This window comes from Serinus canaria, chromosome Z (assembly GCF_022539315.1).
Source record: "Serinus canaria isolate serCan28SL12 chromosome Z, serCan2020, whole genome shotgun sequence".
NCBI classification, from domain to species: domain Eukaryota; kingdom Metazoa; phylum Chordata; class Aves; order Passeriformes; family Fringillidae; genus Serinus; species Serinus canaria.
Window position 1 is genome coordinate 15,767,903 of NC_066343.1, and position 23,888 is coordinate 15,791,790.

Sequence of the window (23,888 nt, forward strand, 5' to 3'; positions counted from 1 at the left end):
GATGAACTCCTGTCTCCCCAGTTTAGGCATGCCATCACCACAAGGCATGTTCTAGTGGCCAACAGCTAGGTGTGCTTCTCCTCCAGATGGAGATGCAAATGCAGGCACTCCAAACTTGGGCAGACAAGATCTCCATCTAGAGGACTTCTGACACACTATCACTTCTATTAATTTGGCAAAAAAATTCCACTTAGGCCCTTCTTTCACTGGGCACAGGCACATGCCAGGTCAGCTGAACCCAATTCTCTTGCCAAGAAGACATTCACAATGAATCTGTGGCATACAAGCAGGGGAGCAAACTGCAAGGGAAAAACAAAATACACTTTGATCTGAGGGTTACCTTGCATGGGGCAGGTGCTGGGGAGTGTCACCAAAGATGGTTCATAATCTGCAGGAAGGGGCCGTAATGACACTAGGGAATACAAAGAACGGTTTGCCCTGAAAAAAATAACACAGGCATTGTAAAAGCCATCTCCAGATGAATGGGAACAAGTACTCCAGACATAATTTATACTGCAGTCTAATACTGCTGAGGCATGGCAATTCACCAGGCTCTATTCAAGATTAGCTCGCCTCATCTACCAGATAAGCAGGAAATGAAGTGTGGCAATAGACTCACCTGAATATCTGAAATACAAATGTTCAAGTATTACTGCCAAGAACATAATAGGCTGCAGGACCTCAATGTTCTTCCTGAACTGAGGGCCCAGAACTAAACACAGAAATGTGACCTCACCAGTGCCCAGGAGAAGGGCAATAACTGCCCTGGTCCCGATGGCCAAAAAGAATTAATTACCTGTGCCAGTGTTCCACCACCCTCACAATCCAGCATTTCTTTCCAATCTGTAATGTATATCTATCTTCTTAAGTTTGAAGGCATTCCCCCTTTCTCCTGTCACTCTAGGCCCATGTCCAAAGCCCCTCCCCAGCTCTCCTGGAGCCCCCTTAGGCACTGGAAGGGGCTGCAAAGTCTCCCCAGAACCTTCTCCAGGCTGAACACATTATGCAAATATGAATGATTCATCCTGCTTTCACAGGATTTTTAGGGAAATACTCTCAGCAAATTTTCTTCAGGTTTGAAACATGCACACAAATAATTATGGCAAATTGCTTCTTTTGTCAATATAAAATAGGGCTAGGTAAAAACATCTGTTGTCATTCACAAGGAAGGCCTAACAACTCCTGAGACAAAACTACAGCCAACATATATAGCCTGAAATAATCTGTCAGCTAAACGGGAAAAAGACCCAAGCCATTTTAACTGTGTGTTACTTCAGTACTGAACCTGAACAGTCACTTGCTTTAAAGCTGTATCAGGAGGAAACTGAACAAAACCACATTTTATTTCTGTGCTCATTTATCACTAATAAAGAGAAATAATCACAACTTTCATATACTGCCCAGAAGTCTTGAGACAACACTGTACAGCAGGACAAGAAAAGCACTTCAGAAAGAAGCACTATTTGAACAAAGACATTTCAAAGCAGTGGGAGAAATGGAGTCTAGGAAAAGCTTTACGAATGGCATAACAGGAACTCTGAAGAGTAAGAAACATTTAGAAAAAAGAGATAGTTTAAACTATCTGAATAAGTAATTTAACTGTGGAAATTTCTTGACTTAGAAATCAGAGCAATACAGATCACCTGTCCTAATCAGAACCAGAGAACACAAAACACTGGAGATGATACTTCACAGGGTAATTCTCCATTTGCAATAAAGGTGATTAAAAGAACTCTGTCCCATCCTAAATTCTAAGTAAAAACAGATTACATACTCACCACAAATAAATTCCAAGATCATCCACATGTGCTGAAGCCAGAAAATCTCCTGTAGGGGACATAGTAAGGCTCACAGCTGCAGAGTCTACCAAAAAACAATCTATGAGACTATGGAGGAAAAAAAAAAAAACAAACAGAAATTATCAGCAAAATAAACTTGTTTATCTGCACACATCTGCATTACAGCTGAATGCAAGCAGGCCAAAAGAAGTATGGACACAAACCAGGGTAGCAGAAAAATCCAAATATATTATATAAATGAAGCAAGTAAACAGCACTGTGCTGATCAAACCCCTTCTCTCTACAAAATGCTCTAAGATCAGATAAAGCTGATGCCCCCTTAGACATCTACATCTGGAGAACAGGTAATGAAGCAGCAAAGTCCTTATGCCTAACACAAAACTTTTACTGGCCATAAGTTCTGAATTTCCATTTAGCTCCAGTTGCTCAGACTGACAATTCCCACTCTCAGCATACTTCATATACACCTGGTTAATACTAGCACATAATGTTTCTAAAATAAAATATGAACTGTATAACGTGAAGTTTGATTATCTGCAACAGTTTTAGCATTACCATATCTTCAGCCTGATAAACCACTCCTTGTTCATTTTTTTCATGATTGCAGAAAATTGAAAAAATACCATGCAAAAACAAAGTTAAAATACAACTATAATAACATCATAGTAACATGTTATTATGCAACTATTTTAACAATGAGACATTTAAGGTCTGGATGATGCACTCTCTAGCGAACTTCCACTCAAGCCCAGGTTGACAGCATTGCTTGTCTGTTGCTGAAATACAAATTTCAGTTACTTTAAATTTTAATTTAAAGTTTAATTTGACAACTAGTTTACCAAGAGAAACAAAAAGAACAAAGTGTGAATACTTTGGTCTGGTTTACAGCTTTACAGCCCTGAGCTGTTCACTAGCCATAGAAAAAATACTCACATAATACAGAAGTTTAAAACACAAAATTTTGTGGGCATGTATTTTCTTAGCTATTGAGCACTCCTGTGATGGTTTGAGAGAGCATGTCAAAAACAAAAGCCTTTTTCCACTGGAGTGTTTTATTCCCTATGCATGTTCTTAGATGCTGCAAATCTCAGGTAAGAGAAAAATCATTCATCACACTCAATATAAAATATATAAATACTAAACCCATAAATCCAAACTTTTATCAGATACATTTTGTACACAGTTTACAACAGCAAGAAAAATTTACCCTAGATACTTTCTCTTAGTTTCAAACCCATCTTTTTATGACAATCCTTACCTGTAACTGAGAAATTCTCTTGAATAAATCAACCACAAAGAGCTCCAAAACAAATCTAACAAGAAATTGAGTTTTTCTACTTACTGAACTTAAATCATGGTTAAAATTACTGGCTTGGGGGAAGGAAGGATCAATCTACTATAGGAAATAAGACAAATTTGTTTTTTTACACAAAAAGCTAAATGAATCCTGCCTTGGGGCTGAAGGTCTTTATGCTTCCTGCCTACACTGCCAAACTGCGGCAATGGAAAGCAGAATGATGAGCTCACGTTCAACAGGTCTCCTGTGCTGATTTTCCTCAACTGCTTCAGCCATGAACAGTCAGCTCACACCCCTGATTCCTCAATTTGTCTCTGCAAGCTGCACAGCAGAAAAAAAATAAGAGGCATAATGCCTGGGCTCCTGCTTGTAACTTTCTGTACACAAAGTCATCATTTAAAAAGACCTTTTAAAAAAGGTCTCCCACTCCCACTTTTAAAAAAGACCTATGTAAACACACACACTAGGAAGACCTGCATGGCATGACGTATGGACAGTTAAGCACCACTCCCAAGCAAAAACAGATGTCCAGTTAATAGATGTCAGACCATTTATTAAAGTCAGCTGGTAATTTTTGTAATGTTGGATTCTAGAAACATGTTCTCCATATTTTTGTAAGAACAATATAAAAGCTGAGGCTTTAGAATACACAGTACATTAAATGTTTTCTCTACTTATGAGCCACAGAGGTAAAGCAAGCATCAAGCCACTTTTATTAAAAGTTGTTCCTCCATTTCAACACACTCCTCTGCCTATAGTTATGGGAAAACCTTGCCTTTACACACTGGAAGAATAATTTAACCGAATTATTTTTAAAACCAGGGTTTGCCATTTACTTGCCTAGATTTCAGCTTGACCTGAATTTCAGAGACAAGAGACAAAATATTTAATTTTTTTTTCATGTAAAAGAGAACTACTGTCAGACTGCTTTTAAAAACATTATAAATAGATTCTTATTGTAAAGTATTAGGTTAGTGAAGAAATGAAAACCAGAAGAAACTGGGTATTAGTTAATGCTGCCATTTTTTGTAGGCATATTACTTTGCAAGGGAATGAGTGTTAGAAAGATGAAGACCCGAGTGCTAATTTCCTTCCCATCTATATTGGAAAGAAGACACGTAATATCCATCCTGTCCTATTTTAATCTAGTGGCTCTCATCATGCAAGAACAGACCAATTGTTTGTTCAGATGCAACGCACTTCTGGTAGTAAAATGGTAACTTTTACAAACTTATTAGTACACAAAATTATTTACCAAACCACGCCAACAAAAATAATCAACCAAACTGAAACCTTTCAGTTCCAGGCACAGCCACCAGAGCTGCACACTGCACAGCACTACCTTAAATTAAAAAAAAAAAGAAAAAAAAAAAAAAAGTCTATCTGATATGCTGCTGAAAGAATGCACTGGCAGAACGCAAAGTTACTTCTCAGCCTGTTTTTTTCCTGGGCTCCTGAACTTCTTGTGTGTACTTGCCTACTTCTCAGCCAAACTTTATTCTGGGAGAAGACTACTCATGGCAGATCACAAAAGAGTGTTTTTGGCAGTTGCAAGTACAAACAAATGAAAAGTATAACTGATGTAAAGCCATGTTGTGTTGTTAAAATGAATTTAAGTGAAAACAGGCTTCTCTTTACAAAACCAACTGGAGTACTGCATCCACCTCTGGGGCCCCCACGACAAGACACATGAAGTTAGAGCAGCTCCAGGAAAATGACTCAAGGCCTGGAACACATTTCCTATGAGGAAAATGAGAGAGCTGTAGTGTTCTTCACCCTAGAGAACAGAAGGCAAGGGGGAAGACAACCTTGTGGCCTTTCAATACTTAAAGGGAGCTTACAGGGAAGACTCAGAGAGACTTTTTAACAGGACCTGTGGTGACAGAATAAAGGGCAGCAGCTTTGAACTGAAAGGCCGTGGGTTTAGTTCTGATGTAGGGCAGAATTTTCTTATTATGACGGTGGCTGAGGCGCTGGAACAGATTGCATAAACAAGCAGTGCATGACCCAGTCCTGGAAGTGTTCAAGGCTAAGCTGGAGCTCTGAGTAACCTGATCTAGTGAGAAAAGCTCCTTTCCACATCAAGATAGTTGGACTGGATCTTTGCTTCCAACTCCAACCCCTCTTTGACCCTGTGGACACTTCAGTGTGTCACAGTGCAATTCACCTTAAGCAATCTCTTGCCCTTTAGATTACAGTGCTGCTTCCAGACAAAGAACAAATTCACACTCATTCACAGTACATGGAAACTCCAGGTGTCATCAACTGATCTTCAGGACAGGGTTATTCTGTAGACCCAGAAAAAGACATGCATTGCTAGGACTGAACACAATTAAAATAGTGGGCAGAATTGTTTTATCACGCGCAACTTTGACTGTCACATCTGGTGACAGATAATCAAACCAGAAAGCCTTCTGCCATTTATCAGAAAGGGGATTATTTCTTCTGCTGTATGTTTTAAAATTGACTCACCATCCAGAGGGAAGGTCCCAAGTCTTAATGGAACAGTCCATTGATGAAGTTATCAGCCAACGACCATCAGGACTGAAAGTCTACAATAAAATAATCAATTTAATGGCACAACCAGCAAGCCAGTCCCCACAGGAGGCTCTACCAAGATCAAACTGCTCCTTAAACCCAGGTGAAATTGTATGGCCATGAGCCAAAACTGACAATAACACTACTGGAAGTGAAGAAAGAACAAAACCAGAAGCTTTTTAAGAACAGGCTAAAACGTAAAACACATGATGTATCTCACTGTTAGTCACAGCACTTCAGTCCTCACTTTTATGTTCATGGTGGAAACCTATTTCTAACCATGAAGTTGAGTAAGTCAAGTAAATACTATTTCATTAGCATTTATAAATAAATTTGAAACTAAAAACTATTCCAATGAACACTACAATGCATTATTACACAAGATGTAAATAAGGAATTATCAATGTGCTGCATATTCTCATCTAATACATGTTTTCAGTATGCTCATCTTTTTTTACATAGACAGCTGATATAATTTCTTTGTATTTCAGCTGAGTTTTGCTCCTCAATGCAGTTTTCCTTATTTCCTGTGCTTTGTTTTGTTTGACCTCCAAATCAGCTTGTTGTTACAGCTAAAAGTTATAGTTAAATCACAAATCACATTAAAAAATAGATGCAATTTGACCACTTTACATTTCCAAACTAATGTGGCTAAAAGTGCTGTGGAGCTGAACTACAGCTTTACTGTTCACAGAGTAACATAATACCCAATTATTTAATACATGCAGAGAAATCCACCAGCTGTAAAATCTGTTAGGTATCTGTGTATGGCACCTGTTACAGGAATGAGTTAGCAATTACCATGTCATTAATCCGTCCATGGTGTGCTGAGAATGTCCTGACAATCTTCCTGGTTTCTAAATCCAAAACACTAATAGTGAAGTCATCAAAGGCAATTCCCAGAATACCACTGCCAAGAAACATCAACACACATGAGAGGGAATACTCAAGAGACAAGAAATAAAAACATCCTAATATTGCTCCAGGTATTTTTTATCATAAAAATAACAAGTCTTACATTCCTTCACTCTAATAAAATGTTCTGTCATCCTCTGTCCACTAGTCAGTTGTATTTCAAAGTACATTAGAAGTACAAATTCTAATATATTCTAGTTAAGAATACTGGTTGTCATTCTAGATAAGCATGTTCACCAAACACTGTACACATGAAATAATTTCAGTTTCCTACCTGTCTCTGTGAAGCAGAATTCCACTTGGAGAAGAAGAAAGTTCAGTGGAATAAACGAGATCTTTCATTTTGAATTTCCAAAATTTAATTAATCCTTCACTACCAGCTGTGATTACCAGCTGGTTCAATCCATCCACAGCCACCCCTCTAATGGCCCCTTCATGTGCTGCAAATAGAGAGAAAAAAGAGTATTGTTTCAGAATTTAAACTCAGCACAGAAATCAGCTGAACACCAAACACTATTTTGTTCATCTCTGCCTGACTACAATGAATGATCAGCAAGCATATGACAATTTGAAAGGCACTTAACAAGATGCTCCAGCATTCTAAGTTTTTTGTATCTCTACAGAAGCCACATGGATTTCAAGTAAACACTTAGAATACAAGTAAGAAGTGCAATTGAAGATGAGTGTTAGCTCTTATTTCTCCTTTCAGTTTGGGGAACTTTTTGTCATTGTGAGATTTGAGAGATTTTTGAATCACTTAAGGGATGCCTCTAAGAGGAACTATCACTCCAGACAAAATTTACAGCTTCAGTTCAGGCACAAAGTCTGGGAGTTTTCCAAAGCTACTTCACAATGCAATGTAAAGACAAGACATAGCTCCTCTAGTTTTGGATCAATTTTATTTCTTCATCTATACCTAGGGCTACTAGCCAATAAGCAAAAGTAGAAAATTCATCCCACTCTCAACCAAAAATTTTACAAAGAGACCACATCATGTTTGCTAAGCTAGATGGCTTTTAGAAATCCAGTAATCTTAAGGGCTCAGCAGGACTCTTTCCTTGCTTCTAAACCAACCAAAAAAAAAAAAAATCAGATCACGAGTGCCAAAAAAACATGTATGAGAGCATATGGAATATACATAAAATAGATATGTATGAAATATATATGTATGCAACTCTAAAAGGAAATGTCAGGGCACAGTCACATTATGTCCTAAATTTGCAGATGGGTAATTAAAAATAACACCATATGCAAAGAGCTGGACTTGCTTAGGACTTCAATTTTCCTTCCACTTCTAAGCAGGGGGCACAAAACAGATGAGAAAATTTATCTAGGAGACAGAACCCTATAAAACAAGAAGCCAAATACTGGAAATGAGACTGTCTCAAAAAGAGCGGAGGCCAGAGCATCTCATTTAAGTGCTAACCATTGTGGGAACTGCCAATTTTGTTTCAAATAAAACCAAGGATAAGTTAACATCAGAGCTGTAAAAATTATCAAGGATCCTGTCCTTCAAGTCCTTCAAGATAGGACAGGGCAGCATAATTAGAAAAACTGAAATGCACCCCAAATTCAGCTCAGAGCCTACCCTGAATTTTTGTGATGACAGAACATGAGGTGACTGCTGTTCTGTTAAGTGCCAGTGTTTTGGAAGTTTAGGAGCTCTTACCTGTTTCTTTGCCATAATGCCCTCTGTGAATGCCAGACTGCATGTTATACACATCTACCTGTCCAGTTGACATCCCAATTACAGCAAAGTTACCACACGAGGTAATGTCAACTGCCTTTCAAAGGAATATAAAAAAAAAACAATCAACAACACAAAGCACCTATGAAAACCATTCTTTACTCAATTAGTGAAGTCATTAGAAGTACACAGCACATTGGGAATACAAAAGACTAACACCTTTTTTGACGAAACATGCACAAAACAAATTACATCTCAAGAAAGCAGAGGGACAAGCTCTTAAAATGAACAAATAGCCCACATGTAATAAATATGGCAATACACGTTTGTGAAAGATAGTGAAATCCTAGCTTAGTCACATCCATCAGAAGCCACAGGTATCAGCACTGTAAATTAAGTAACAAGGATTGCCACAAATTCCGTCCTTAAGACAAACTGTAAGCATGGCAACTGTGCCTCTTTCAATGCCCACGGTACCAACACCCACCCAAATTAGGGTGAGGCCACAGAGAGTTTAAATAGGAAGAAACAAAGAAACAGTGGTCTAGATGTCATTGCAAAGATACAGTGCAAAGAATCCAGCAGTCAAAAGAAAACTGGATATTTACAATTTAATTTATCTAACACCTAACTACTACACAAAATGTCAAAAAACCATGTATCACAAGACACAGGAGTTGCATGAGCCCCTAATAAATGAGGTGTGCCACAGCAATTCCTCCTTTAAAACCTGGTAAACCTCAGCAAACATTTGTATCCCCTTCACTGTGTGTTTCCCACAGTTGTGTCCAGCTCAAGTTGTAAAGCACTTTTGAGGTAATAACCTTCTTGCAATCTGGAAATACACGTCCCTGTAATGCCAAAAAAGCCCAGAATCTTCAGCAATCTGCATTCTCAGAATAAGTTGATCAGCACAGGCATAAAGACAACTCTACATTGCTGTGACAGACTAAAGGTAAAAAAACCAACCACCTCTCTGAACCAGAAAGTAAGTGCATTTAACATGAATGTTTAGGAAAAATGATTTTGTAAGACTGTAAGCATTACAAACCAGCTCACTGGACACAGTGAATGAACTGACAGAAAGCATCCTGCAAGCAACTCTAAAGTGCTTTTTCATTCTAAGCATTACTTCTGTACCAACAGGAATCAAAATAGCACACAGTGTGAATCTGGAGAAATCTTATCCTAGATAAACTTACTGTTGCATAGATGTCAATAGGTTTGTGTTTGCTAAATTCTTCTGGCCTCAGTTTGTGAGCTCCCATGGAGGTTTTCTGATAGTTCCAGGTGGTACAGGTTATATACCCCTGATGGCAGGCAACAATACCATCCCAGTCACTCTGATGGGCCACCTCTGCAAGGTAACACAGAGTCCTTTTAGAAACAGGAATTCTAAAGTCAAACTTCAGCTCTCCTGGTATTTTAAAGTACCTTTAGACAGAACAGTTCATATTTAGTGTTCTTGTTGCACACTCAGAAGGCCACTACTCAGGAATACCACTGGGCAAACAGCTGCACGTGTGTAGTGCAAATAAAATGTTAAAACAAAAACTCAAGCATTGTTTTGTACGTTATGCTTTGTGTCTTTGCACATTTTAACCTCTGCAGTTTGAAATGCATGTTTCAGTGTAAATGTTTAAAACTGGTTTGAATGGTTTAGACTGCTCAATCTGTACACATTTCCAGCTGAGTGTCTTTAACTTTTTCTTCAGCTGTTGAAGCAGCAGAAGCCACCAGATAATGTCATGTTTAAGAGCCACATCTGCTTCACACAGCAATATACTTACTTTGTGTTTCCAGGAAAATTGTTTATCAAAAGCACACTATCCAAACTTTGTAGGCAGATATGCTATATGGAGATCTAACTAATGAGTAAGTTTGATTTTTTTTTCTTTTTGCCTGGAAATTTTAAAAAATCGAGAGCTTGAAACTAGGTATTTCTAGAACTTCAAAGATTAAAACAAGATACAAACTGGTTCACTTAACTGAACAAAGAGAACAAAGAAACAACTCTAAAATTTACTTAAATAAGGGAGCTTTTAAGTCTTCAAATACAGGCAGGTCTAATATTAATTTTAAAATAATTAATATTAAATATAAATCTTAAAAATATACACACACATACTTGCAATGAGACAGTCTATACCACGGAAGTTAAATGGCTCCACAAAATTGTAAATCCAGATCTTTCAACATAGGAAACAATAAAAAACCCTCAGAAGAGAAAATACCTAAGCTTCTGACAAAAGAGATTTCAAGTCTGAAGAGGTCATTAATTCAAAGAAGCACATTTTGATGAGGCAAAGATCATTGTTTTAATTCTGCCTAAAGAAGTTAGATTCATTATTTGCATACTGAATTACAAATGAACGGATTACTTGAAATTCAGCTTTAAAAAAATGACTCAAATAAGTGTACTGAGGACTCAAAATCAACTGTAAGTGTAACTAAGACTTTCTCAGCTGACAAAGATCATCCTCCACCTAGCTGCTGGTTCTGCCATAAAATGCTCTTTTTGAGATACTGGAACAGCTTAACAAGTCAAATGCAATTTTTAACTGTCACTCAGCAGCTCATGAAAGGACACAGAATAATCTAGATATAGCATGTGCTTCCAAAACAGTAGTGTTTTGAAGGTTAAAAACTGAAATTAATACATGAAGATAATATATTCACATTTAATTTGTAACCTATGTCAAAGACCACTCACCTGAAGCAAAGGCTGTAATTGGAGGAAGTGCCATCGTATCCAACTTAAGGCCTTTCTTTTTTGATTTCTTTTTATTAATTGAACCTTAAAAATAGACATTAAGGGTCTCAGTCGCATAGCCAGAACTGAGAATAATGGTTTAAAAGGGACTGTTAACAAAAAGCAAAGCTCCTTTTAAATTGAGAAACATTTGGCCTAAATTAACAAATCCCTGTTCCCTAGGTTTGTAGAGCTAAGAATACTAATAGTTTCTGTTAAAATTCACACAATGCTGAGCAAATCACCAGCGTTTTACATTCACAGCTATGAATTCACTATTCAATCTACCTGCTCCTTGTGCTGAAATCCTGAGGCAAAGGTTCCCCCATCACAGCTGAAAACAAGGTCCTATATACACGACTATATAAAGCAATAAACAGCACCCAGACCTTTCAGTAACCAAAGAATCTTGAATTTCAAATTTATGCCCAAATTCATTTTTATGCATCTTTTTAAGCAGGTCCAAATACACAAATAACAACATGGACAGATAGTTAAAACAAAGAATTATTTTAATCTTTCTGATCCTTGCTCTCCCAAATAAAAGTGTTCCTTAACAACTTGCATGGTGTGCAAGTTGTGTTTAAGTCAAACTCTACACTGAATCAAAAGAACTCAAGCCAAGAAATAGGAATTGGCCAATAATTTAGTCAGTTGAGCAGAATGGAAACAGGGTAAAAAGCTGCAATTACGTATGCTGAAATGTCAGCTACTGTTCTACACATTTTTAATACAAAAATCATGCACAGTATTTCCCACAGTGAAGTAACATACACCGCCAGGATCAGAACTCTCTTCTAAAGTATTATCAAATATGAGAGTGCACTTATTGCAGGAAGGACCGAGTTTGCAGAATAAGGTGAGGTGATTAGGTTTTACAGAACAGTTGAAGTGACTATAAGGCCTGGCTTATGTTTACCTAAATGCTTTTCTGGCCTTCTTTTCACCCATGTTTGTACTTTGACTGAGATACTTACCACGTCCTAGACTTTTATTGAACTTTTCATGCACGGTTGAAAAAGATTGTAATGTTCCATCTTGACCTAAGAAAGTATTAGCACAGAGCAGTAAAAGGCAAAAATCAACTTTACTCAAAAGTTATTTGAGCAAGAAAAGTAAAAGGTAAGCAATAAACAACTTCAAACACTGTAATGAGGTATTTACTAAAAATTCTGGTCCAAGAATAAATGCAAGATACACTGTAAGTGGCAGAACTAATGGAGCCTAATTTTCTGTGGCCTACACCCCATTCCTACAACTCTGCCCTGCACATTACCAGAATGACCCCTCTTCACAGACATCTTTTCTATGTTCAATTCCTCTGACTCCGTAATGTTCATGACATTAATGAAATTTTATGAAGTTAATTTGAGGAAATGCCTCTTCTAAGGAAACCAGCAGCCTATGAAAGGCAACCCTAATTCACTTCTGCTGCACAAAGTTTGACCACTGTTTCAGAAAGGAGGGCAGAGCATTAGCCTCTCTGCACTACAGACACATCAGATCTCTAAGTTTAAGTCCCTTTTCATTGTAAAGGTTGTGTTTGTGCCCTCACCACTGAAAAATCAAATGTGAAGATTTGTTTAGCAACAATTGATTGAGGTCGTGATTTGTCTGGTGTGAACTGAAATACAGACAATAACTCATTACATGAATGCAAGTCCCTAGTTGGATGACCAGCAAGAGTTTTTAGTACAGGTACTGTAAGGCTTTAAAAAGTAGCTCATACAATTACTTAAGAGTAAATAGAGACTAAGTGGCAAGTCTCTATCATCCTATCACCTAAGTGGTCTGGGTAAAACATGGTCTGTTCTAGCACTCCCCTCTCCTAAGGGGTCTTTTTAAACATGCTAGTTTCTAAGGAAGATTAGTCACTTATGCATTTTTACACTTTTAGGTTAATATCTCAGTAAAAAGCAGCCTTGAAAATATATATTACAGATACAAGTATGCTGCAATATATTACAAAGAAAGTGCAAGCCACAAAGCTTGATCAAACTACTGGAAAAAGTAGTTACTAAAAATTAGTTACTAAATGCATTATGCTGCTTATTTTTCCCCTGCCACAACCAAATTTTTCGAGTTGTTACAGGTTTCATTCTGACCAGCTAATACTTGCTCAGAAGATAACAAAACCATTTTTATTCATCAAATACATAAATATGGATGATAAGAGTAGCTCCTTTGCTATTCTGCTTCCAAGTACTCTTCAGCTTGCTGATGTGTTACTCTAGGGAAACACCAGCTCCCTCCTAGAGTAGGAAAACTCTAGTGAAACACTTTGTTACAGTAATAAATTATGCTGTTTATGTTAGCTATTTACCATGTTTGATAAACACATTGTACAACACTTGAAATATAATCTAGTGTATTAATAAAACAAAGATACTTAGCTCTGCACGTTTTCCCTACCACAGCAAGAAACCAGACTGAAGAAGAATGGGAGACCATACCTGCACTAAGAATTTGCTCCCCGTTTTGCCCGTGGTATCTGATTTTTGTTGGTGGGGCACTGTGTCCCATTCGGCTTCTCAGGACGCGACCTGTACCGCCAGGCCCATCAAAAATCCAAACCTGCACCCCAAAACAAGCAGAAAACACCCAGCTGATAAACAATGCCTTGCCAATAATTGCACCTCTTGTCAGAGAACGCCTTTATCTGGGAGCTAGTGCAGCCAACTTCACACACTGGCTTTCAGCCTTAACCCTCAAACTTTGAAGCTTCCATCACAACACCTTATTTGTTTCCTGCTGTTCATTCTGCCCTTCCACCAAAGCCTAGGGGCACCATAGGACATGCAGCATAAGGGACTTTTATCAGCAGCAACTGCTTATGATCCGAAACATTATCAAAATGGATCAAGATTTAAGGAATACTATGATATAAAGTGTGGTTCTGGAAATATGGGTCCAAAGCTTTTATCTTCAAGGGTACTACAAAGCAGTAAATGACAACATATCAGCAAATCTTTAAATTACAGTCCACTACAGTCCAACTCAGACCAGCAACTTGAGTTGTGTTGTACTGGTTGCAGAGAGCAGCAGAGATTGTAACTCACCCGTAGAGCATTATCAGCACCATTAGTAATAAGAAGTGGCTCTCCAGGGACAAATGTCATGCCAGCTATTGCCGTGGAATGGGCATCTTGCATCTGACACATCAGTTTCTTCTCTTCTAGATCCCACAAAGCAATGTGTCCAACTGGGCTACCAGCTGCCATTACTGGGTGTCCATCTGCTCAAAAAAAAAAAAAAAAAAAAAAGAAAGAAAGAAAGTTTGAAAGGTTTGTTTATTGACATTCAGCTCATCCCTACTGTCTTGCCACATCTTAAAACTGATGCTAAACAAGTCTATAACCACAAGGAAAAAAAAAATCTCAAGTTGATGCTAGAAATAATATAGGTTTTAACAGAAATATTGTAGTATGCCTATCAGAAAAGAAAAAAAACTCACTGATTAAAAAAAATACGACTTTTTCATATCAGAAAAATCAATAAAATCTCTACATCCAGCAATCAGAGCTAGAGATTTTGCTTGAAAACACAACAGGTACTGACACAAAAGGCTCTCTTTCTACTTCTCACAAGTCTTTCCACTAATTTTCCCAGTACCATTCCTCCTCAACAGGGTCTGCTGCACTCTATCTATATTCTATTAAAATTTGCAGGATTACTCAAATAGAGATTAGATTCAGTATCAACAGCTCTGTAGGCAGGCTCAACATTAAAGTAACTAGCTTTAACAATTAGGACAAGTTTGTTAGACAAGAAAAAGCTGTGAATACAAGTCAAGATTCCCCAGTAACATCCATTCAGTAGTCACCCAACTATTAACATTCTAACATTGGGGGGGAAAGACCCTGCTGAGCAGTAGGTATGGACACTAAAGCAGAATGTTCTGATTACAACACCTCTGGCAATTGTGTACTGTGTTAGCTCTTGGCACACTGGCACAAACTTTTATTTTCAAGTATACTGTATATCACTTTCTATGCAATAGGAACACAAGAAAATGCTGTAAAACAGCTAGCATGATGTAAATGCATGATCTCACTTATTGCTACCTTCAGCCTTTGAAAACTGAAACTCAGCACAAATTTGATTCTGAAATGTTTTATCATAAACTGTTTTCCTCCGTTTCATTAGTTACTGCCTTCATACATATTTTCACTAAAAACACTAGGACTTACCTGTACGAAAAGATATTGCTGTGATGGGACCCCAGTCCTGCTGAAATTTCATCAGAGTTTCATCAAACTTAATATTATGTACAATTATATGACCAGATACAAGGCCGACAGCAACAACATCCACTGCTGGAGCCTGCAGAAATGAAAAAAATCAGTTTCCAGAAGCTGGGACTACTGTGAAAGACAGAGCTTTTGTGAGTTTTATCCTAGACAGCTCTGACCATTCCCACCAGATGTCATCAATGCTACTGATAAGTTTTAACTTACTTTTACATCTAAAAATATTATAGCAAATACATTACAAAATCTTTTACTGAATCAACAAAATCTACATTTCATCAAACTGCAAAGCATAACAAATTTGGCAAAAAAACTACCAGTGTCATGAAGCTTCATGATACACATCTTGAAAACTCTGTGACTTCATGACATCATTCAGTGAAGACTATAGATATGATGAACACAAAACAGGTAAAATGCCAAATGCAACCGAACCAGGAAGAGAGGAAGAGCAGATAATAAACCTTCAGTCAAGAGAGGGAGAATACACACCACCTTTACTGATGTTATTTTAAGCAGCAATATTTTGCCTGCTGTTCTTCACCAGTTACATATGAAAATAAAAGATAACAAAAAATACTAACTTGTTCAAGAGTTGTGACTGCTAAGCCCCATCCTGGAAACGAGTACAAGAGTTTGCTGTAAAAAAAAAAAAAACATAAAAAACCCATAAATCAATTAACCCTTGGCGATTTTCCATGACACAATGGCTGCTTCATATGTACTTATACAGAAAAGTACATCAGCTTTCTGTTCTTATAAGTCAGATAAAAGGCAAAAAAAAAAAAAAAAAGCCTGGGATACTAAGAAGTAAGGTTAAAAATGAAACTTATGGCTAAATTTTATTGAAAAGGCAGTGTTGTGTATTAATACCACAACAGTGACATAACTATATGCCATGAATGTATGAAAAAAAGAAATATCTGTGATATCATGGCAAGCTGAGTTAGGAGAACAAAACACTGATTTATGCAAGTTGACTTAACATGTGTTTGCAGTGTGAACATTACCAGGCAATGAAGCTCAAGGTAGCTGTAACTTTCATGATTTAGAAAAGCAGCTGCTCATTGTAGGAATGAAATACTGACATTATGGATGATGATCTAGTGGGACATGCTCAGAGACAACTGCATGCCTATGCATCTCCTACCTGAATCTAAGGCTCAAATGCTAGTAACTACCTCTACTCTACCTGCCAGCACTTCCTTGGACCCACAACTACCAAAAAAGTCAAGCTTGGAAGATGGGAGGCAGGAGGCCTGAACACATTTTTACTATTATTTCAAAAGCTTTCATGTTAAAGCTATGTGATTCCAAGAAATTTAAAAAAAAAATAAATTCCTGAACAATCCCTGACATTTTACAAGGAGATAACTCTTACAACACACAACCTGAAAGGCATCAGCATTCAGGGAGCAGCAGCATTCCTCATCCCTGGAAACATACCAATTGAAAACCTGTGCCAAGAGTCAGTAAATGATTCCACACTTAACAGTATCTTTTGTTGTCTATCAAACTACTTGGAGCATGAAGCACAGCCAAAGTATCAAGAATCTTACTTGGATCTTATATTCCATAGCTGCAAAGTTCCTTGTTCACTCCCAAGAAGAATTTTATTCAAATAGGTGCTGGGATGCAGAAGTGCAGAAACTGCAAAAGTGGCTTTATCAAAATCTATCTGAAGATACTCCTCTGCAAAAACAGCAAGAAAAAGTGTAAGTGTAGCTACATCCTACAAATCTGCAGGCTTGTCAACCCTTTGGAAATGAAAAAGCAGGATAGATGTTTAACTCTTCAAATCCTGCAACTGTTTTTCCTTACATTAAAGGATTAGCTCATGTGTAACAGAAGAGGCTAAACTTCTTCACAATGTAAACATCTGTTGGCTGGAAGGTGTGTGTTTTCCCTGTAAGTCTATCCTGTACAACAATACTGGCAATACCATATCTTTATCTGATTTATATCTTTCTGAGGGATTCCTGCTCCTGCCTGAGCAAAACACCTCATCTGATTAGCATGCCTTTTGTTTGTTATAGCAACTCCAAATCTCTAAAGCCTGGTTACAGACACTTTAGACAACTAGCAGGCAGAGAATAACACTGGTCACACCAATGACCTTTCTAAAGAATAATTCTTTCTAAAGAAACACGTCTGGGGCATTGAAGCACAATTTCACAAAGCACTTGACAACAGCATGAGAAGATGCTGACACACGCAAAAAGATTATTCATTAGAATTTAATCGTACCCAGTCTGGTAGGTATCAAGAAATTACAAGAACTAGAAATAATGCCAAAGCTGCTGTATCACAGCCTTTATGAGAAAATGGAACACTAAAATGTAATTTTCACATAATCATTCTTTTACATCTACCCAGAATCTTACTGAGCCTCTGCACATGGTAGAGTATCCATTCATGAAACATCACTGCAGGATTAGGACTTCAGATCACAAACTAAGTAGCATGATCATTTAAGAATTTTCTTTTTTTTTAAGAATAAATTGCTTCTGAATGTGAGCATTTAAAAAAAAAACCTTCTTCTTAAATTACAGAGTGTCTAACAGAGCTATCTAACAAAGCAGCAAGAAAAATAAAATCTCACCTTCTGACTGTATATTCCAAACAATAAGAACATTATGAACATCCACAGAGATGACATGATCACCAAAAGGCTGTAGAAGGTGTATCCTTGCCTTGTGGCCTTCATAGGTATGAACTACCTATAATTTCAAAATAGAAATGCTTCTAATAAGCTGTTAAGGTAGAATATCATGTTAACATAATACTTGAGGACAGCTAAATGACGTCAGCAACAAATTCAAATAAAACTCATGGAAAGGCCACACAACTTGTAATTCAAGAGAGATAATTGTATCGGATATTTAAAACAGTTTGCAAAAAATATGCTACCTAAGTATTTTTAATTATTTATTTTCAATTATTTTAGCTTATGTGAATTGATGATTTTAAAAATCTTTAAATAGCTACTCAATTATTCTAATTAATATGCAAAACACAGTTCAGCATTATAGAATTTACTCTTACATTCTTCCAGTTTAAGCTTTTAACTCCTCATTTTAACTTGTTTCCCCAAAACTGAAGGTACCAAACAGCTACAGAAATAGGCATTCAGAGAAAATTAACTGCCTTGATACCACAGACACTACACAACTGTTATGTACTACTGAGTAATAAGTAAATTAATAGAAACCTCTTTGTTCCTGGCAAAAGCATGGAGAATATTGTCATACGAAGCAAATATCAGCATGCGATCTGCTGCCAAACACGTGATGTCCTCTGGCAAAGTGTTACCTGTTGACCAAACAAAAGAAAACTTTAACAAGTTTCAGGTTCCTAGCAAGAGAGAAAGATTGATAATGTATTTCTTTGGCATGGTGACCCACAAAGAGAGCCCTCTGTTCAAACTCCATGTTGAATTTTAGAGAAATACACACAGAATGCAAATATCACTACAAAACATTACACCAGTAACAACATCATAAGTAAGATAAGATTGGAAGAACATAAGATCATTATTTCGAAAAACACTTAAAAATAAACCAATGAACTACCTCTGTAAGTAAAGGTACACATTAGCTTTGTGAGGGCTGAAAAAACAGATGATAAATCAAAGTCTCAACATTAGCAACGCCTATTAGGTTAAGTTATTCTGCAGGGCTGGGAGTTAGGTGCAACAGTGGGTCACTATCTCCTGACCACACTGAAAATTCAATGCTCTAAGAATACATCTGATCCCCTACCTCATGAATGGCTCAGAAAGAGCATCTAGTATCGGGATATTTACTTTACTAGCCCAAAAGGTAAAAGAATCAAAGTTCCAGACCATACTGAGAAACTGCTGATGTGGTCCCAAATAGTAGAAAAAGGGAAAAAAAAATATTATAGAGAATAATACTCTCAATCCAAGGAAATATAAAAATGTAAACTACTGAAGCACTTTACACTTCTGCAGGGAAACACCAATGGGAGTGCACCTATGATACAAACTAGCACGGTCACACAGACCTTCCCACAAAGGTGCTTTGTACTGTGAATTGTTAGCGGGTACAAAGAAAACTGCACCTTCTGCTGTACTGCAGCACAGCTTCAAAAGGAGGAACTAAAATAAGAACATAAAAGAAGGTTGCACTCCATGAGGTTTCATTTGCTTGAACATCTCTTCCCACAGCACCTCTGAAGTGACCCAGGCTTACAAGCAGGGTACAGACACCTGGTACTCCACAGCAGCTGAATGCAAGGCTGCTTAGGCTAAGACAATTTTAGGCAGAACCAAGTTACAAAGTTCAGAGCATCAACCACATAACATCAACAAACCAAGAGCACCATAAAAAGAGAGGCACAGCACTCAATTTTTCAATCACAATTTTGTATGTCAACACCTTAATTTCTCAAAAAGCTTAGATGATTACATATGTAAGAAGATGTAGCCCACTGTAGAACAGAATATGTGAGTTTTTATGATTTTGCAAGATAAAAAGTTAATGTGTTTACAGCTTTAAAAGTGTATGACTGATGATCTAAATCTAGTCCTGGTTGTGTGATACTTATTCTCAAATTTACAGATCCTCTATTAATAGAAAATATTTTTTATATGTAACATCTCTGTAAAAAACTTTGTGGTGCACAGAAGTAAAACCCCTACTTTTCAAGACAGAGTGCATCCCTCTGAACTGTGTAAGTGTCAAGTGAAAAGGAGCTTTGGAATTCAACTGGTTCAACATGCCACCAGCTTCTCACAAAGTTTATCACCAGTACTAGACTGGGTTAGCTGCAGCTATGCCCAGCTGAGTCTTGAACACTTCTGTGGAAGGAGTTCTCCTCAAGGTCTACACTGTACCACAGTTACCTCTTCGGGACATTTTTCCTACCCTCCACTGTGAACCTCTCGGGCTGCAATCTGTGGGTGCTGCCCCTTGCTGCTCTGTCTACTACCACCACCATCAGCACAAATCCAGCCCCATCCCGCTGCCCTTCAGGCACCCCCTGGGTCATCCCGAATCTTGCCCTTCTCAGCACTAAGCAGACCCAGTTACTCCAATGTCTCTTTTCATACTGCTTGCTGTAGGGCCTGACATCCTCCTGCTCCTCAGCATGTCTCCTGCAGGAGAAAGGGGAGCTGTGGAAGGGACAGAACCACACACACTAACAGGGTGCTGCAGTCCAGGCACGGCCCCACCAGCGTGAGGGGCAGGGGGAGAAGAGCTTTGCCTGATCTGCTGGATGCACTCCTAATGAGGTTTGATATCCAGCCTGCCTCACTCACAGTTACCATGGTTTTGGTTCACATTCAGCCTGGCACAGCTCCAGCTTCTCCAACAGGATGCCGTGAACCAGTCAGTGCCAGCTTGCTCTGTCCCAGCTGCAGCAGGATTCTGCACTCATCCTTGCCGGTTTTGGCAAGGCTCCTGTTGGCCCAGGATTCATGTTTTGCAGCAGCTCCCTGGACCAAAACTATGCCACTCTGGATGTCAGCTACTCCTCCTAAAACTGCATCCTCTGCAAGCTTATCCTAGGGGTGCATGCTGCCTCATCAGCCTGGCTGCTGGGGATGCTGAAGAACGTGAGCCCTGCTGCTGACACCCAGAGTGCTCTGCCACCAAAGGCCAAGTGAATGTCAAGCCATCAATTCATTCCTTTGTACCCACCAGTACAACCAACTCCTAACACTTCCTGAAGGCATCCACATCTATTTTCTTCATGTAATTTTTTCCCTCCTATGAGAGTCTTCTAATAATTACAAAAACCACAAAAAAGGGATCTGAAATTAATTCAATAAATTCATAACTGAGCTTTATTCACTGTGTAATCCTTACATCTTAGAGGTGTTTCTGAAAGAACAAGATGGTAAGAACAGAAGGTTCAAAAAGTATGTCTCTAAGAAAACTAAATTTCAGTTTCAACAGCAATATATTTCCAAACTGGTATTTTAGATTTCTGAGACTCCTTTTAATATATTTCAGTGTAAATATTAGTAAGTACTAATAAGTTCTTGTTTTTTTAGCTGAAAATGAAGTGCAGATGCTGGACATGTTAAAAAAAAAAAACCCAACAAAGTAAGAGGAATTAACAATTTATGAATACTTACTCACAGCAACAATACCAAGCTTCTTCACCTGGAATGAAAATATTAAAAAGGCATTTTTAGTGATTGGTTGCAATTAACTTGGTAAAAACAAATTTAAAAGTCTAGGAATTAATCTAGATTGGACAATGAATTTGATACTTCACAAACCAGGAAGATTACTCGTTGCAGTTTAGAACACTGTCTATTGAAAAACACACAGAACAGCAGGCCAAAAGGAACAGGACAATGCATTTGCCAAAAGACAACTACTCACCAACAGTAAGTTGTGCTTCCTGATGTATTTTACCCTAATGCACAGGAAACTTACGGACACCCTGAGGAGCTTGGGTACCTTTGTTTCCACATCATCTCTGCTTCTACCTTATTTTCACTAAAACCACCCTGTATTCTAATTTTATCTCTGTTCACAGAAATTTTGTTTCAGTTGTAAACACCTAGCCATCTCTGCCCAGTGATGATCACTACTCTACTTCAAAGGCTCTGAAGAAGACTGACAGGAGTGAACGCTAAAAGGCGCCACAGAAGTACAGGAAGATCCCTGATGTCTGCACTCTGGAGTTCGCTGCACTCAGCTCAGTTCTGTGTACTGTTTCCTGTACACTTAAAATGCTTTGACTGAGCCCAGGGAAGTCACGGAGTCTCCCTCTTTTGAGGCATTCCAAGCCCGCCCAGACATGTTCCTCTGTAACCTGCTCTAGGTGACCCATCCTTGGCAGGGGGGTTGGTCTGAGTGATCTCCAGAGGCTCCTTCCAACCTTAAGGGGTTTAGAATTCTACACCGCAAAAAAGCCGAGTCCGTATCACAGGCTTTCATCTTGCTGAACTCAACTATGGTGATCCGCTTTCATACAGGAGTTTTGATAGGATCTGACTGCCCTTCGCCCCTAAAACGTAATCCCCAAAAGCTAAACCAGAGCGGGTGAGCTTTGAGTTATCTTGTGATGCAGGAGAAGCTTCAGTACCTGGGCGCTCCCGAAGAATAGGTCGTGCCGCATCGGCTAGCGCTGCCCACATGGCTGAACAAGCTCATTCCCGGCCTGTTCAGCCGGCAGCCCCCCTCTTTCCCTCCCTCCCTCCCTCCCTCCCTCCCTCCCGGTCACCGCCGGCTGCAGAGGAGCGGCACCGGGGCGCCGCAGCCCCGCACACGCTCCCGCATCACGGCGGCGAGGGTGGACGAGGAGAGGAGGAAGAGGCGGATCTCCCTGCACGGCCCCGGCCTCCCCACGGCCGGTGGGAGCGGGAAGGAGGCCAGGAACAAGGAGCGGTGACCGGGACACCGCGTACTCACATTGTAGGTGTGGACGCTGCGCCCGACGGCGACGGCCAGGTAGAATTCGCGGTGGCGGCCGTGATAGCGCAGGACATGCGGGACGTGCCCGCTGAAGCGGCCGAGCACCCGGAACGCGGCGAAGAGCCCCGCGCCCTCCCGCGCCATCGCTCCGCACGTGTCTCCGTCCGCGTCCGTGTCCGCATCCGCCCGCCCTCCCGCAGGAAGCGCCCGCCCGCTTCCGCCGCCCCGCCCCGCCCCGCCGTGCGCCGCCGAAAGCGGCCCCGCGCCCGCCCCGCTCCGCCGCGCCCGCGCTGTCACCCGCGGCCCCGCTCCGCACGCCGCGCCCGGGCGCGATGCCGACAACTCTGCCGCAAACATTCCACGCAGCCGCGACTGCGCTGGTGTTTTTTTTGTTTTGTTGTTTTTTTTTCTTTTTCTTTTATTCTTCATTTTTGTATCCCCTTTTAGTCTTCATTTCGTTATCCCCTTTGCCCTCGCAAAGCACCAGGTCCGGTTGCGGGTGGCTCCGCCGCGGAGGCGACAGCGGGGCGCGAGGTGAGCCCACCTCCGATGGCGCGTCCCGCGAGACACCCGCATCGGGAGCCTCTGAACTTCACGAGGTGTCTGTTTTGAGCTTTTGTGGTGGTGGTTTTTTATGTGGGTTTGTTTCTTGGTGTTTTTTAAAATAAATTATGGATATTAATTAAAAAAAAAAAACAAACAAAAAAAAAAAAAAAAAAAAAAAAAAAAAACAACCGCAGGATGACTCCGTTGCTATGACTGCACTGCGGACAATGCAACTAAGTCCCGCGGAGGACGCAAAATGCAAAGCCGCGCCACCCCTAGGCCACCTATCCTAAGTTGTTGTAGCTTCTCCACACCGCCGCCAGCTCCCGGGCTTTGCTCTTGTCGCACGGGACCGGGTTTGACGTCCCGGCGGCGCTCCCGGCGCCGTCTCCGGGGCTGCCCCGCTGCGCTGTCTCAGTACCCTCCTGTGACGCGCGGAAGCCGGGGCAGCGATGCTCCAGGACGAGCCAGGTGACGCGCCACAGCTCCAGCCGCTCCCCGCATCCCCGCGCCCGCTCCAGGAGGCATTCCAGCAGCCGGCCCGCTCGCTCCGCCCGCCTGGAGTCCTGCGAGCAGACGGCCGGTCACGACCCTTAACTCCTTTTCCCTTCAGCGCCTCCTCCCGCATCCCTAAAAAGAGGCTGCCCATCCACCACTCCAAAGATATAATAAAAGCTCCTCATCCTTGCCCCCTTTTGCCCGTTTTC

At 39.9% G+C, this 23,888-nt stretch overlaps 1 protein-coding gene across 1 annotated transcript in view; it reads right to left on the reverse strand.

Moving 5' to 3' along the window:
- The window catches only part of WDR36 (WD repeat domain 36), a 32,923-nt gene extending 10,099 nt beyond the window's left edge, over window positions 1-22,824 (reverse strand). The window contains exons 1-18 of the mRNA XM_050987007.1: window positions 22,633-22,824; window positions 21,345-21,372; window positions 18,450-18,550; window positions 17,841-17,958; window positions 16,798-16,930; window positions 15,823-15,877; window positions 15,179-15,311; window positions 14,048-14,223; window positions 13,442-13,562; window positions 11,966-12,031; window positions 10,950-11,033; window positions 9,439-9,593; window positions 8,219-8,333; window positions 6,824-6,989; window positions 6,436-6,544; window positions 5,569-5,648; window positions 1,779-1,886; window positions 341-438 (exon numbers count right to left, since the gene is read on the reverse strand). Of these exons, the coding sequence (XP_050842964.1) occupies window positions 341-438; window positions 1,779-1,886; window positions 5,569-5,648; window positions 6,436-6,544; window positions 6,824-6,989; window positions 8,219-8,333; window positions 9,439-9,593; window positions 10,950-11,033; window positions 11,966-12,031; window positions 13,442-13,562; window positions 14,048-14,223; window positions 15,179-15,311; window positions 15,823-15,877; window positions 16,798-16,930; window positions 17,841-17,958; window positions 18,450-18,550; window positions 21,345-21,372; window positions 22,633-22,779 (1,993 nt within the window). The 5' untranslated portion in view covers window positions 22,780-22,824. The remainder of the gene's footprint in view (window positions 1-340; window positions 439-1,778; window positions 1,887-5,568; window positions 5,649-6,435; window positions 6,545-6,823; window positions 6,990-8,218; window positions 8,334-9,438; window positions 9,594-10,949; window positions 11,034-11,965; window positions 12,032-13,441; window positions 13,563-14,047; window positions 14,224-15,178; window positions 15,312-15,822; window positions 15,878-16,797; window positions 16,931-17,840; window positions 17,959-18,449; window positions 18,551-21,344; window positions 21,373-22,632) is intronic.
- Window positions 22,825-23,888: the final 1,064 nt, after the last annotated feature.